At 40.2% G+C, this 17457-nt stretch overlaps 1 protein-coding gene across 7 annotated transcripts in view; it reads right to left on the bottom strand.

Annotated features, from left to right (window-relative positions):
* Positions 1-17457, bottom strand: part of LOC139763903 (uncharacterized) — a 181455-nt gene that overhangs the window by 124710 nt on the left and 39288 nt on the right. For all 7 annotated transcript variants that reach the window (XM_071690322.1, XM_071690324.1, XM_071690323.1 and 4 more), the window contains exon 4: positions 13117-13206. In XM_071690322.1, the coding sequence (XP_071546423.1) occupies positions 13117-13206 (90 nt within the window). The remainder of the gene's footprint in view (positions 1-13116; positions 13207-17457) is intronic.

Below are 17457 nucleotides of genomic sequence, written 5' to 3' on the forward strand. Positions count from 1 at the left end.
TGCCCTCTGACCATCTCTCCTATTTACATACATACACTTATGTATCTCTCTCTTTTTAAACCAGGTATTCCCAATCACCAGTCCTTTTTCAGCACACAAATTCACAAGTTCTTCATTTCCATTTACAACACTGAACACCCCATGTACACCAATAATACCCTCAACTGCCATATTACTCACCTTTACATTCAAATCACCTATCACTATAACCCGGTCTCATACAACAAAGCTGCTATCACACTTACTCTGCTGCTCCCATAACACTTGCATCTCATGATCTTTCTTCTCATGACCAGGTGCATAGGGACCAATAATCACCCCTCTCTCTCCATCCACTTTCAGTTTTACCCATATCAATCTAGAATTCACCTTCTTACACTCTATCACATACTCCCACAAATCGTGCTACTCCTTCCTTTGCTCTTGTCCTCTCACCAACTCCAGACTTTACTCCCAAGATATTTCCAAACCACTCTTCCCCTTTACCCCTTGAGCTTTGTTTCACTGATCCAAAACATCCACGTTCCTTTCTTAAAACATACTACCTTTCTCTCCTTTCTTCTCATCTTGGTTACATCCACACACATTCAGACACCCCATTCTGAGCCTTTGAGGAGGATAAGCACTCTCCGCATGACTCCTTCTCTTTCCCCTTTTAGAAATTTAAATACAAGGAGAGGGGATTTCCAGCCCCCGACAGAAGTGAGTCACATGGTGGGGGAGGCGAAGGTTCTAGGAGCGTTGAAGAATGTGAGGAAGGTGAGAAAGTTATCTACGCGAGCAAAAATGAGTATGTTTGAAGGAATAGTGTTCCAACAATGTTATATGATTGCAAGGCAAGGGCTACTGATAGGGTTGAGCGGAGGAAGGTGAATGTGTTGAAAAAAAAAATGTTTGAGGACAATATGTGGTGAGAGGTGGTTTGATCGAGTAAGTAATGAAAAGGTAAGAGAGATGTGTAGTAATAGAATGAGTGTGGTTGAGAGAACAGAAAAGGGTGTGTTGAAATGGTTTGGACACATGGAGAGAATGAGTGAGGAGAGATTGACAAAGAGGATTCATGTCTGTCTCGGATTAAATGAATGACTACAGACTTCTGTTGATCTACACAACATTCAGTTCTAGGTGAGCCACTGTTCCAATCATATAATGTGGTATTGCATGTTTGATGTAGCAAGTGGTAACAGTATGCAGTTCTGTGACTTAGGCTTTCTACATATGAATGGAGCTTCATGTTAAGGTCTGCATTAGATAATGGAAGGTCCTGTACAAAGAGAGTTGGAGAAAGAACTCCTTAAGGAGCTCTAGTGTAGTTTTCAGTTTTTTACAAGTGAAGTCATTGTTACAGACTATCAAGGCAGCTGGATATGAAGCTGGCCAACCACATTTTGTCACTTAAAGAGTTGTGTCAGGTATTTTTTAAATGGGGATGTATCGGGAGATGTCAAATGCTTTGTTGATGTCTACTAACACTAGTACAGTCTGAGAGGGGGTTGTGGTTGGTTGAGTACATCTACAATATGTTGTGCAAGTTTAGTGCGCAGTGGGGTGTAGAGCATTTGTGTCTGAAGCAATACTGTGTGGGTTAGAGTGGGAGGTTTTTGATTTTCTTGTGGATAATTTTTTCATACACTTTGGGTAAAGAGGATTGAAGCAATAAGGTCAGTAGGAGGAAGGGTAGCTGGGAAGTTTGGAGGGTTTTAAAATTGGTAATATGTTGGCAAGTTTCCAGATGTTTGGGTTATTCCTGTGCCAATATTACTACTACAAGGTCTTCCTATTATTCAACTAGTTTACGACTGTGTCATCAACTCCGTTATTCTGCAGTTTCTGATATCTGAATTTTCTCCATACCAGAGGTGAAACTTACCCCTACTGAAAAGCATTTATTTCTCAACTACCCAGTTAAAGACTTTGTTTTTGTCTGTCTGTAGCCTTTCAACATCTGATGTGATACTCAACTATATCATATGCTTTCTCCAGATTTATAAATGCCACATGCAAATCCTCCTGTATCTCTTAGCATTTCTCACAAACATTCTCCAGCAAATCCACACATCCCCTACCACTCATGAAACATTTTTCCTCCCAGCCTGACGCTGTGCATGCCTTAACCCTTAATGACAAATCTCCAAACGAACTTTCCAGTTTTACACCATTTTCCACATGAGCATGGCAAAATAAACAAAAAAAATGAGGAAATGGCATATTTGCTGGAAAGCCTCCCTTCCAGTATTACATTCCAAAAAAAGAAGCAGAGCAAGCAGCCAATTAAGGAAATTTCCCTCTAAGGCCCTATCATCTGTTCTTGATGCCGCTTCACTCACATGGGAAATGGTGAGCATGTAGAGGTTTTCAGAAAAGAAAGAATGTTGAGGTGAAGAGAGTGGCAAAAGTAAGTGAGCTTGGGAAGGAGACTTGTGTGAGGAAGTACCATGAGAGACTGAGTGCAGAATGGAAAAAAGGTGAGACCAAAGGATGTAAGGGAAGTGGGGGAGGAATGTGAGGTACTTAGGGAAGCAGTGATGGCTTGCACAAAAGATGCTTATGGCATGAGAAGTGTGGAAGGTGGGCAAATTAGAAAGAGGAATGAGCAAGTCTCTAGCTGTCATGAGTAATGCACCGAAATCACAGTTCCCTTTCTACATCCAGGCCTCACAAAACTTTCCATGGTTTACCCCAGACGCTTCACATACTCTGGTTCAATCTACTGACAGCACGTCAACCCCAATATACCACATTGTTCCAATTCACTCTATTCCTTGCACGTCTTTCACCCTCCTGTATGTTCAAGCCCCGATTGCTCAAAATCTTTTTCACTCCATCCTTCCACCTCCAATTTGGTCTCCCAATTCGTGTTCCCTCCAACCGACACATATATCCTCTTTGTCGATCTTTCCTCACTCATTCTCTCCACATGACCAAATCATTTTAATACACCCTCTTATCTTATGCTCTATCAACCTCACTCTTTTTAATACCGCACATCTCTCTGACCCTTTCATTGCTTACTCGATCAAACCACCTTACACCACATATTGTCCACAAACATCTCATTTCCAACACATCCACCCTCCTCCGCAAAACTCTACCTATAGCCCATGCCTTGCAACCATATAACATTATTGGAACCACTATTCCTACTCATTTTTGCTTTCTGAGATAACATTCTCACCTTGCACATATTCTTCAACGCTCCCAGAACCTTTGCCCCCTCCTCCACCCTGTGACTCACTTCAATGGTCCCATCCGCTGCTAAATCCACTACCAGATATCTAAATCACTTCACCTCCTCCAGTTTTTCTCTTCAAACTTACCTCCCAGTTGACTTGTCCCTCAACCCTACTGAACTTTATATAATAACCTTGCTCTTAATCACATTTACTCTCAACTTTCTCCTTCACACACTTTACCAAATTCCCCTATCCCTGGATAGGGGAGAAAGAATAATTCCCATGTATTCCCCGAGTGTCATAGAAAGCGACGAAAAGGGGAGGGAGCGGGGGACTGGAAATCCTTCCCTCCCGTTTTTTCAGTTTCCACAAAAACGGAAGAGTGGGGCCAAGTGAAGCTATTCCTTCTCAGGCTCGCTCCTCTGTTGTCAACGCTACCTCAAATGAGGGAAATGGCAAATGAGCATGAAAAATTTTATATATATATATATATATATATATATATATATATATATATATATATATATATATATATATACACAATCGCATGTTTACCAAATGGCATTCTAGCTTCGTCTCTTCAATATATATCAACTGACAGTTACATTTCTCTCGTGTCTCCCCTGATGATGTGATTATTACACGAAAGTGCACTTGGGAACTTATCGTGTTTCATTTTCCCCGTGGACTCATAGGAATATATATATATTATATATATTATATTACATATTATATATATTATATATATTATATAAGTGAGTCAGTTGTTGTTCGCTGATGATACAGCACTGGTGGCTGATTCATGTGAGAAACTGCAGAAGCTGGTGACTGAGTTTGGTAAAGTGTGTGAAAGAAGAAAGTTAAGAGTAAATGTGAATAAGAGCAAGGTTATTAGGTACAGTAGGGTTGAGGGTCAAGTCAATTGGGAGGTAAGTTTGAATGGAGAAAAACTGGAGGAAGTAAAGTATTTTAGATATCTGGGAGTGGATCTGGCAGCGGATGGAACCATGGAAGCGGAAGTAGATCATAGGGTGGGGGAAGGGGCGAAAATTCTGGGAGCCTTGAAGAATGTGTGGAAGTCGAGAACATTATCTCGGAAAGCAAAAATGGGTATGTTTGAAGGAATAGTGGTTCCAACAATGTTGTATGGTTGCGAGGCGTGGGCTATGGATACAGTTGTGCGCAGGAGGGTGGATGTGCTGGAAATGAGATGTTTGAGGACAATGTGTGGTGTGAGGCGGTTTGATCGAGTAAGTAACGTAAGGGTGAGAGAGATGTGTGGAAATAAAAAGAGCGTGGTTGAGAGAGCAGAAGAGGGTGTTTTGAAATGGTTTGGGCACATGGAGAGAATGAGTGAGGAAAGATTGACCAAGAGGTTATATGTGTCGGAGGTGGAGGAAACGAGGAGAAGTGGGAGACCAAATTGGAGGTGGAAAGATGGAGTGAAAAAGATTTTCTGTGATCGGGGCCTGAACATGCAGGAGGGTGAAAGGAGGGCAAGGAATAGAGTGAATTGGATCGATGTGGTATACCGGGGTTGACGTGCTGTCAGTGGGTTGAATCAGGGCATGTGAGGCGTCTGGGGTAAACCATGGAAAGCCGTGTAGGTATGTATATTTGCGTGTGTGGACGTATGTATATACATGTGTATGGGGGTGGGTTGGGCCATTTCTTTCATCTGTTTCGTTGCGCTGCCTCGCAAACGCGGGAGACAGTGACAAAAAAAAAAAAAAAAAAAAAAAAAAAAAAAAAAAAAAAAAATTTTTTTTTGCTCTATCCTGTCTAGCACGTTAGTGAGGTAATGCAAGGAAACAGACGAAAGAGTGGCCCAACCCACTCAAATACCCATGTATATACACACACGTCCATACACGCAAATATACATACCTATACATCTCAATGTATACATATATTTATACACACACAGACATATACATATGTACATAATTCATACTGTCTGTCTTTTTTCATTCCCATCGCCACCCCACCACACATGCAATGACAACCCCCCTTCCCCCGCATGCGCATGAGGTAGTGCTAGGAAAAGACAACAAAGGCCACATTCGTTCACACTCAGTCTCTAGCTGTCATGTATAATGCACCGAAATCACAGTTCCCTTTCCACATCCAGGCCTCACAAAACTTTTCACGTTTTACCCCAGATGCTTCATATGCCATGGTTCAATCCATTGACAGCAGTTCCACCCCAGTATACCACATCGTTCCAATTCACTCTATTCCTTGCACGCCTTTCACTTTTCTGCATGTTCAGGCCCTGATCGATCAGTCTTTTCCACTCCATCTTTCCGCCTACAATTTGGTCTCCCACTTCTCGTTCCCCCCACCTCTGACACATATATCCTTTTGGTCAATCTTTCCTCACTCATTCTCTCCATGTGACCAAAACATTTTAAAACATCCTCTTCTGCTCTCTCAACCCTTTTTTTATTACCACACATCTCTCTTATCCTTTCATTACTTACTCGATCAAACCACCTCACACTACATATTGTCCTCAAACATCTCATTTCCAACACATTCACCCTCCTCCGTACAACTCTATCTATAGCCCAAGCCTCGCAACCATATAATATTGTTGGAACCACTACTCCTTCAAACATACCCATTTTTGCTTTGAGAGATAATGTTCTCAACTTCCACACATTTTTCTACGCTCCCAGAACTTTCGCCCCCTCCCTCACCCTGTGACTCACTTCCACTTCCATGGTTCCATCCGCTGCCAAATCCACTCCCAGATACCTAAAACACTTCATTTCCCCAGTTCTTCTCCATTAAAACTTACCTCCCAATTCACTTGTCCTTCAACCCTACTGTACCCAATAACCTTCCTCTTATTCACATTTATTCTCAGCTTTCTTCTTTCACACGCTTTACCAAATTCTGTCACCAGCTTCTGCAGTTTCTCACCCAAATCAGCCACCAGCAAAGTATCATCAACGAACAACAACTGACTCACTTCCCAAGCTCTCTCATCCTTAACAGACTGCATACTTGCCCCTCTCTCTTAAACTCTTGCATTCACCTCCCTAACAACCTTGTCCATAAACAAATTAAACAACCATGAAGACATCATGCATACCCTGCTACAAGCCAACATTTACTGAGAACCAATCACTTTCCTCTCTTCCTACACGTACACATGCCTTACATCCTCGATAAAAACTTTTCAGTACTCCTAGCAACTTGCCTCCCACACCATATATTCTTCATACCTTCCACAAAGCATCTCTATCAACTCTATCATATGCCTTCTTCAGATCCATAAATGCTACATACAAATCCATTTGCTTTTCTAAGTATTTCTCACATATATTCTTCAAAGCAAACATCTGATCCACACATCCTCTACCACTTTTGAAACCACACTGCTCTTCCCCAATCTGATGCTCTGTACATGCCTTAACCCTCTCAATCAATACCCTCCCATATAATTTCCCAGGAATACTCAACAAACTTATACCTCTGTAATCTGAGCACTCACCTTTATCCCCTTTGCCTTTATAAAATGGCACTATGCATGCATTCCGCCAATCCTCAGGCACCTTACAATGAGTCATACATACATCAAATATCCTTACCAACCAGTCAACAACAGTCAACCCTTTTTAATAAATTCCACTGCAATACCATCCAAACCCACTGCCTTGCCAGCTTCCATCTTCCACAAAGCTTTTGCTACCTCTTCTCTGTTTACCAAATCATTCTCCCTAACCCTCTCACTTCGCACACCACCTCGACCAAAACAACCTATACTTGCCACTCTATCATCTAACACATTCAACAAACCTTCAAAATACTCACTCTATCTCCTCACATCACCACTACTTGTTATCACTTCCCCATTTGCTCCCTTCACCAATGTTCCCATTTGTTTCCTTGTCTTACGCACTTTATTTACCTCCTTCCAAAACATCTTTTTATTCTCCCTAAAATTTAATGATACTCTCACCCCAACTCTCATTTGCCCTCTTTTTCACCTCTTGCACCTTTCTCTTGACCTCCTGCCTCTTTATTTTATACATCTCACACTCATTTGCTCTATTTCCCTGCAAAACTCGTCCAAATGCCTCTCTTCTCTTTCACTAATTATCTTACTTCTTCATCCCACCACTCACTACCCTTTCTAATCTGCCCACCTCCCATGATTCTCATGCCACAAGCATCTTTTGCACAAGCCATCACTGCTTCCCTTAATACATCCCATTCCTCCCCCTTTTCTCTTACATCCTTTGCTCTCACCTTTTCCCATTCTGCACTCAGTCTCTCCTGGTACTTCCTAACATAAGTCTCACTCCTAAGCTCATTTACTCTCACCACTCTCTTCACCCCAACATTCTCTCTTCTTTTCTGAAAACCTCTACAAATCTTCATCTTCGCCTCCACAAGATAACGATAAAACATCCCTCCAGTTGCACCTCTCAGCACATTAACATCCAAAAGTCTCTCTTTCAAGCGCCTATCAATTAACGCACAATCCAATAACGCTCTCTGGCCATCTCTCCAACTTACATACGTATACTTATGTATATCTCTCTTTTTAAACCAGGTATCCCCAATCACCAGTCCTTTTTCAGTATACAAATCTACAAGCTCTTCATTTCCATTAACAACACTGAACACCCCATGTACACCAATTATTCCCTTAACTGCCACATTACTCACCTTTGCATTCAAATCACCTGTCACTATAATCCAGTCTCGTGCATCAAAACTACTAACACACTCACTCAGCTGCTCCCAAAACACTTGCCTCTCATGATCTTTCTTCTCATGCCCAGGTGCATATGCACCAATAATCACCCATCTCTCTCCATTCACTTTCAGGTTTACCCTATCAATCTAGAGTGTACTTTCTTACGCTCTATCACATACTCCCACCACTCCTGTTTCAGTAGTGCTACTCCTTTCTTTACTTTTGTCCTCTCACCAACCCCTGACTTTACTACCAAAACATTCCCAAATCACTCTTCCCCTTTACCCTTGAGCTTCGTTTCACTCAGAGCCAAAAAATCCAGGTTCCTTTCCTCAAACATACTACCTATATCTCCCTTTTTCTCATCTTGATTACATCCACACACATCTAGACACCCCAATCTGAGCCTTTGAGGAGGATGAGCACTCCCTGCATGACTCCTCCTTGTTTCCCTTTTTAGAAAGTTAAAATACAAGGAGGGGAGGGTTTCTAGCCCCCCCCGCTCCCGTCCCCTTTAATCGCTTTCTACATGTGAGGAATGCGTGGGAAGTATTCTTTCTCCCCTATCCCTAGGGGAGTCTTATGTGGGTGTGAAAGAAGAAAGCCGAGAGTAAATGTGAATAAGAGCAAGGTTATTAGGTGCAGTAGGGTTGGGGAACAAGTCAATTGGGAGGTAAGTTTGAATGGAGAAAAACTAGAGGAAGTGAAGTGTCTTAGGTATCTGGGAGTGGATTTGGCAGCGGATGGAACCATGGAAGCGGAAGCGAATCATAGGGTGGGGGAGGGAGCGAAAGTTCTGGGAGCATTGAAGAATGTGTGGAAGTCGAGAACATTATCTCCGAAAGCAAAAATGAGTATGTTTGAAGGAACAATGGTTCCAGCAATGTTATATGGTTGCAAGGCGTGGGCTATAGATAAAGTTGTGCGAAGGAGGGTGGATGTGCTGGAAATGAGATGTTTGAGGACAATATGTAGTGTGAGGTGGTTTGATCGAGTAAGTAATGTAAGGGTAAGAGAGATGTGTGGAAATAAAAAGAGCGTGGTTGAGAGAGCAGAAGAGGGTGTTTTGAAATGGCTTGGGCACATGGAGAGAATGAGTGAGGAAAGACTGACCAAGAGGATATATGTGTCGGAGGTGGAGGGAACGAGAAGTGGGAGATCAAATTGGAGGTGGAAAGATGGAGTGAAAAAGATTTTGAGTGATCGGGGCCTGAATATGCAGGAGGGTGAAAGGCGGGCAAGGAATAGAGTGAATTGGATTGATGTGGTATACCGGGGTTGACGTGCTGTCGGTGGATTGAATCAGGGCATGTGAAGCGTCTAGGGTAAACCATGGAAAGTTGTGTGGGGCCTGGATGTGGAAAGGGAGCTGTGGTTTCGGGCATTATTGCATGACAGCTAGAGACTGAGTGTGAATGAATGGGGCCTTTGTTGTCTTTTCCTAGCGCTACCTCGCACACATGAGGGGGGAGGGGGATGGTATTCCATGTGTGGCGAGGTGGTGATGGGAGTGAATAAAGGCAGTGTGTGAATTGTGTGCATGGGTATATATGTATGTGTCTGTGTGTATATATATGTGTACATTGAGATGTATAGGTATGTAGATTTGCGTGTGTGGACGTGTATGTATATACATGCGTATGGGGGTGGGTTGGGCCATTTCTTTCGTCTGTTTTCTTGCGCTACCTCGCAAACGCGGGAGACAGCGACACAAAAAAAAATTATATATATATATATATATATATATATATATATATATATATATATATATATATATATATATATATATATATACGCTGTCAATGGATTTAACAAGGGCATATGAAGCATCTGGGGTAAACTATAGAAATGTGCGTGGGACCTGGATATGGAACGGGAGCTGTGGTTTAGGTGCATTACAAATGACACCTAGAAAATGAGTGTGAACAAGTGTGGCCTTTTTGTCTTTTCCTTGCGCTACATCGCTGGTGCTGGTGGGGCAATGCTATTTCATGTGTGGCAGAGTGGCAATGGGAATGGACGAAGGCAGCAAGTATGAATATGTACATGTGTATATATGTCTGTGTATGTATACCTTGAAATGTATATGTATGTCTATGTGCGTGTATGGGCATTTATGTATATACATGTGTATGTGGGTGGGTTGGGTCATTCCTCATCTGTTTCCTTGTGCTACCTCGCTGATGCAGGAGAGGGCGATTAAGTATAATAAATATACATGAACACACACAATTCTTTGGTGTTTTTCTTCCATCATAGTAAATGAAGACGATCATATGATGATATTGGTTTGACAGCACAGACTACCTTGTTCAAGAATTTGTAAAAAAAAAAAAAAAAAAAAAAAAAAAAAAAAAAAAACTAGTTCAACAGCTCTCACAGTCAACCAGATCATTCAGAAAAAGTGTGTTTGTTAGGCATAACAAAAATGTATGTAATTCTTTATTGAGGTATGTAGTCTTGAATGACTTATAAAGGAAAAGTCTCCATATTCTTACATGTCAATATGACTGAGTCAAATTTCTTCATGGAGTAGATGTACAAAAATAAAATAATGAACAAATACATCCATGATAGTTGTCTAACCCAATGGCTTCAAATCATGTGGGTCAACTGATACATCATCAGACTAAAATGGTACCACTTACAAAATGTCAATAGTGCCTTCCAGTACGATCCTTAAACTAACAAAATAATTTAAGAGTATTTCAAACATGCTTTAATGTCTTCCTGCATAAAAAATATCTATACGATGGAATCAACTGTCAGCAAATGAGAACAGAAAAGGTTCAAAGGTATGGCATCAAGATTTATACTATATGGTGCTGAAGACATTTGTAGGAATAATAAAGACATTCATCAAATCTGTCACAAATGCCTTCCATCACAATGTAACGTATCATCTCAAAATGTTTTCTTAATTTTTCTGAAATTCACATACGCACAGACACCTGTTCAAAACGGGAGGCGAACATCCATGTGGATGTGCCGAATATGAGCTTTAAGGTTCCCTTTTGTGGCCGATCTGTGAGGGCAATATGGACAGTTGAATGGTTTCTCTCCAGTGTGGGTTCGCATATGACGTTCCATATCAAGTTTGCTTCGAAATCCTTTAGGACATACTGCACAGAAGAAGCGCACAGGAGGACGAATGCTCTTAGGCATGGAAGGATGAGGCATTGCCGAGCCATCCAGTTGACCAGGTACAGAAGATGACTGAGTCAGGCCACTCATCCCTGAGCTGTCCACTGGGAGAACCTGAGAGTTGCCGTTTGTAGCTGATGGCTCTAGTAGTTCCTCCGAGCATTGGCCAGTGTCCTCCAGAATCTGCAGCAGCTGCCCACACATCATTCCTGAGAGCCCCTACAGGAGAGAACAAAGCTAGTCACTCTCTTGTTCGATGCTGCAGGTGAAACAAACCCTTTCTGAAACCTTAAAGTTCAAAAGACAGGTCTGTACCGCTGTCAACAGACATTAAGTCTGAGATGCAATAAAGTCATCTTATTTCTTTGGTTATATGGGGCACAACTTGTCATTGTGGACATTCTTGATATGAGCCTTCAGATTTCCCTTCTGTGCCATGGAACGCTCACAATATGGGCATCTGTAAGGCTTCTCACCCGTGTGAGTTCGCATATGACGACCCAAATCAGCTTGACTGCGGAAACGCTTGAGACACACGATGCACAGGTGCCGCATAGCCATAAAACTCAAGTCTCTGCCATCATCTTCCAAACCCCACTTGGGCCAGACATCCTGCAGAGAAAACCGCAGTCTCAGCACGACTCATCGTAGCCACAGATTATCGTCATACAGTCTTGACAAAATGGGTTTCATTCTACTGTGAAACCATCGCTTCAAGAATTTCTTTTCCACTTTCTTTCCATGACAAATACAGCACTTGGGAAACTGAGTAAATAGTAGTTTTCCAAAGGCTGTATGGGTATGAAGTACACAATATAAATTTCTTTCATGTTTTTCAAAACTGATATATCCCCAACAGCAGAAACCATACAAAACCCTAGGTCACCAGTACAACCAAACCACACCTTTCAAATAAACTTCACCTGTCGATAAAAGATTGCACCATTTCCCTCAACACTTTTTTGTTGTCCAAATTATAAATTCGGCTCATGGGTCTCAGGTAGTTTATAATTGCAGACAAGCTCCCTCCACTGGAGAAGGGATGTGAATCATATATTGCACTAACATACTGTGGTAACCAATTCAGTTAGACATTCTGGTTGAACAGTTTCCACAACTTGAGGTGGAGCATTGCACAGAGCTGTTAACATGGTAGGGAGAGACTACAGTACAGAGAGCCGCCACCCACAGAGGCCCACAAGGGACCACAGGACAGAACAGACGGGAAGCACCCCACACCACACCTGTGCTCACTCTTGCCAGCCTGTTACATCATACACAAAAATATGGCTCGATATGTCAAAACTGCAAGCAGAAACTGACTACACGGTAATGAAAAAAATCAAATTCTGGACAATATCCCATTACGAGTTACATATTCTTTAATCAAAATGCTATGCAACAAACTGCCAAGATCAGCACATATAGCTTCTTAGAAGATTCTAAATCATTATCAAAGGGTTGGCAACTATTAATATCATCATATTCAGTTAAAAAAAATTACAAAAACCAGTAACAGGAATACAAATCAGATGACATTAATAGTGACCCTCTAATGAATATGGCATAAATGAAACAGAAATAGAAAAATTAGCAAGACTCCTTATAACACTGTCAATAAAATTTCACAGATTTATTAAATACTCATTTGGCATTTTTGAGCAAATATTACATATATGCTATAAGGAGACATCACTAAAGTATGGAAATGTACAAGGAATGTTAACAAGAGCTTTAGATTAAATAATGACTACGGAAGCAAGAAATATCTTTTCAAACAAAAAGCCCTTGTTTTCATTCTTTGAACAAAATGAGAAAGCACCTATTTAGTGGACTCCAATCTGAACCTTAGAGTTCTGAGGCAAATATATACCCTTAATGATTCAAACTGAACAAAAATTAATATATCTACTTTGTTTAATTCTGGAATAAAGTCTAAATTTTCATAAGGCTTACACTACAAATCCCATATCAGTTTACAACACCCACATTCAAAATAAAATAATGAAAAAATCCCTAGTTCATATCATTGGAATCCATGTACTGACAAGGAGCTTTCTGAGTAAAATAATGATCCACACTCACCCCTTGAGGTTGCTGATTAGCTGGCACATCTCCTGAGAAGCCTTCAGGGGGGAAACTGCTTGAGTCTCCCTCATCCCAAGGGAGATCTCCCTATAAAAAAAAAAAAAAAAAATGCATTTTTTAATAAGCTATTCAAACCAATGGAAGGAAATTGATATCTCTTTCCTTCAAACACTAATACTTTCCTATAATATGAATCAAAGTATCTAAGCAATAGCATGTACCAATTACAAACTACTTGTAAACTGGATGTTATACAGGTGTCTCAAATGATAAGCACACTCAACAAGCTCATTAATATTCTTAAATTATATTTCCCCCATGACCTACTTTATGTGACTCCTGCAACTTCAAGACTATATCAAAATCAGTAGAAGGTAAAGAAAATACTCCTTTGAAGAGAAGCTTTTCAATGAGACCACAGTTCTTTTCATCTAATGACGATGATGAATCCTCACCAATGATTTTTTCCCTCAGCACAACCACATGCAAAGATAATCCAGTGATACCAATAACTCATTCCACACACACACACTTGACAAGAAAAGAGATAAAGTTGAGCTTAAATTTGAGTATATGTAATGGTTAACAGAGACAAATGATACAATGAACCCCCCCCACAACTTGAGCTAGTCCAGGCTGTTGGGCTGGGTCTTCGGTCGACCAAGCTGTCATGAGAAGCAGTCTGCAGGCCCACTGAACCCCCATAGCCTGGCACACTCTTAAAGTCTTCCATAATAAGTCCTATAATGTTTCTCAAAGTTGAAGTAAGTGCATGCGTGCGTGCATGTGTGAAAATATTTTCTGTGCATATTGCATCTGAGTAGTGGATATAAAAATTTTTCCCCTTTTTGTGCTTCTTACATCTCTGAATTTCAGAGGTAGTATTTTACAAACTCTTCCATGCCTGTTATGCTAGTAGGACATTCTAAGAGCAAGTTATCATACATTCTAGGATTTTCCAGGTACAGATAATGGCGTAATTCTCCTGTCTGTACTAGAAGGAGTGTCATTCTTAATCAATTATTTCCTTTACAACATTAATCTGGGGTATGAAAGATCTCTGAGCAACACTATTTAATTCTGAAATTGTGCCTCTTACATGGTGATGATGGAACATAGCAACAATCAGTTTGTGAAAGAACTACCGCCTTGAATATCACTGGTTTTTCTTCTCTACTGTTCAATTGGTTTATATGTCCAGTAGTGTACTGTTTTAGATTTCTCCATTTTCCCTTTTGCTGAGGAGTTGGAATCTATCCTCTTTTGATGTGAATTTCATATCATTTTTGTATTATTTGCAAAAGATGCTTCGAAACCATGGATCGTGTTTACTTCAACATCAGATATAAAAATGAAGAACAGAAGAGCAAGAAGCTACTTGGGGATCTGAACTTTTTACCATAGAGGCACTAGAAATGGCATATTTTATGTTGTCATCTATTACTCAAAAAGCTACATATCCATCTCAATTTTCCATTTATTCCTATCTTTTGTACTTCCTGTGCTACACGCCTTGTTCACATGTTAAATGATTCTGGAAAGTTTGTGTAAATCTTCTCAGTAGTGTGTTTTCAAAAGCTTCAACAATCCTACTATAGTGGTCAAGCAACCGAAAGGGTAAGATCTTACTGCCCTAAAACCAATTTGTCCTGGGATGTGTAGATCATTCAGTTCCATAAATTTAGTTAGTCTGCCTATTAGGAATCTTTCAAAGATTTTGGTATGTGTAATGTTAATGCAACCGGTCTATTGTGTTTTGGGACAGCTTTACTTCATAGAAAGGGGTGACGGATGTCTGTTTCAAACTCTCAAGAATAAGCTAGAATCAACACTTTTTCTCCTGAGGATATCTGGTGCTCATGCCAAGAGATGTTTTGCATTTCTTAATGAAGACTAAATTCCAAAAGTACCAGCCTAAGTGCAAGGCATGCTTCCAATGGCCCTCTTAAAATCCTGCTTTAAAGTAATGATATTTACTTTGCGTACTTATAGGAGATTACTGTTTAAAAAGACTGATGGATCATTTATCTTAAATTTGGTTTTTGACTCAATACAAAAACACATTGCCTTTACTGAATATCTATAATCTGCAAAAATAACTCTTTTTAAGAGTATGAATGGACCTGCATTTTGCATGAATAATGGTCTTTTGGGTATTTTCCTGTATCATTAATGGCCTTTTCCTTTTTCAATGCTTCATATGACATTTTCAGTTTATGGTCTATGCCAGATAATCTATTTGTGAAGTTCTTTTCCTTTGATGGATAAGATGTTGCTTCTTTATAGTCTTTGTTATCATTCTTAGTCTCCTATAAAGTACTGATCCTTCTCATTCTAATATATACTTTTGTGCTTTCTTCTTGCCAATTTTTCTTTGTTGCTTGTTTGGAGTACCAAAGTGGTCATATTAACACACTCCTCTGTTTTGGTACTCAGTAGGGTTTCCTACTATTTCAGACATCACATTGATCACATCCTCTTATTTTATCCATTCAGTATTAAAACTGAAATTAATGAATACACTTCCATTGTAACATGCATTTTGTCTGTGCAGTTCAGCATACAAACTTGTTTTTTTTTTCATGAGGGTAGTGTCCACGATGACTGTATGTAATAGTGATGTAACATACCAAGTCCACATTATTTGTAAAGATTTTATGTAGTTTTTCATTTGTTGCTGCTGTTCATCTAACCTAGTTCCAGTGTCAGCAGTTTTAGCTACTATGTTATTTCCTGCCTGTCTTTATTCAACATGTTATAGGTTGAAATATCCTAAAATGAAAAGTATATCTGGTACTGGAATTCCACGGTCAAGCTATGATTCTGTGTCCTATTTGTTTCCTAAATTCTTGAGGCTTTGGTGGTCTACAGTTTAATGCAATGACCAAATTAGGTTTTCAATCTTGGCAATGAGCGCTTCTACATCATTCAAGGAGTTCTAGAATTCATTTATAGGAGTATCAATTATATGAAGTCCAACTCCTCCAAATGATATTCTAATCCAATTATGTGAAGTCTAACTCATCCACACGATCTAGTCCTATCACATCTGTAATTTGGGATACAATCCTTACTATTCATATGGTCTTCTGTGTGTTTCATGTATGGCTTAGTGAAGGCCTCAAATAGTGCACTGGACATTTTAGCAAGCCACTTACAAAGGGCTTTCATTTGTTCTATGCAATTTAAGTCCCTATAAACTGTTGTTTATAAAGGATATGATGGCTTTTCTCTGCTGTTTTTCAGGAGATAATATCCTCTGCTCTGCTAAACGTGGCAGTGCTTTCAATTCCTTTCCCAGTATCCTTTCCTTCTCTGGTAGGCTTCCCTACCTCTATTTGGCCCTGTGTCTGAGACTAAAAAAGGAAGTACACTGTCATGGTCACTATAGATGTTTCATTGTCCCTGAGGTGTGGCGATCTTCATAGTACTTGGTCAAGCAGCACCAAATCTCTAACAGTGATTTGCACATTTCTGAGAAGTAAAATCTTCATCCTTCTCTATACTGGAATTTACCTTACATAGGTAAATCCAAACATTTTCTATAGAGCTTAGATTTACATTTTCCCAAGCACAATATGCCAGTCTTGCCATACTTGCACTTTCCCTTCGCACAGTATTTACAGACTCTGTGCATCCCTTGCATTTGTTGTTCTTTCACTGCATCACAACTCTCTCCATATCTGCCACCAGGCTTGAATGAGTTTCCTGGCTTCCAGTTTCTTCCTACCTCTCTCTTTCTATACCTGAGTCAATATCTCTGTCTCCTGCACCCATGTCTATGCTAAAGGGTTCATGTTCTTCAGTTTCTCTTTCCAAGTCTCAATCAGTCTGTTTCTGTAACTATGTCTGTGTTTGCAGTATTCTGGACTCGAATTTCACCTCTTTCCATTCCTAAATCCGTCTCTCTGTCTCTTTCTGTGCCTGTGTCTGAAGTTTTCTAGCTGCTGCATTCAAAGTCAATTTCTACAGTGGACTCTCCCTCTATAGCAGTGCCAGAGCCTATTACTGCATTCAAAGTCAATTTCTACAGTGGACTCTCCCTCTAAAGCAGTGCCAGAGCCTACTAAGTCTACAAGACCACTTTCCATTACAGTAATTCAGTTCTGGGCTTTTCATCTGAACCTGCAATGAAAAAGACATCCTGACTTTTTCCACTGGTTGTAAGGTGAGGGCTGAGCTGCGTACACTTTTTCTTAACCACCTCAGATTTCCATTCAATTCCTCCAAGAGCAAGATGATGATGATACTTGAGAAAATAAAATTATAATAGTGGTGAAGCTAAACAATTGCTTTGAGAATGTTATATGGAAATGGAATTCAATAGCCAGAGTAAAA

Source organism: Panulirus ornatus, chromosome 48 (assembly GCF_036320965.1).
Source record: "Panulirus ornatus isolate Po-2019 chromosome 48, ASM3632096v1, whole genome shotgun sequence".
In the NCBI taxonomy this organism is placed as follows: domain Eukaryota; kingdom Metazoa; phylum Arthropoda; class Malacostraca; order Decapoda; family Palinuridae; genus Panulirus; species Panulirus ornatus.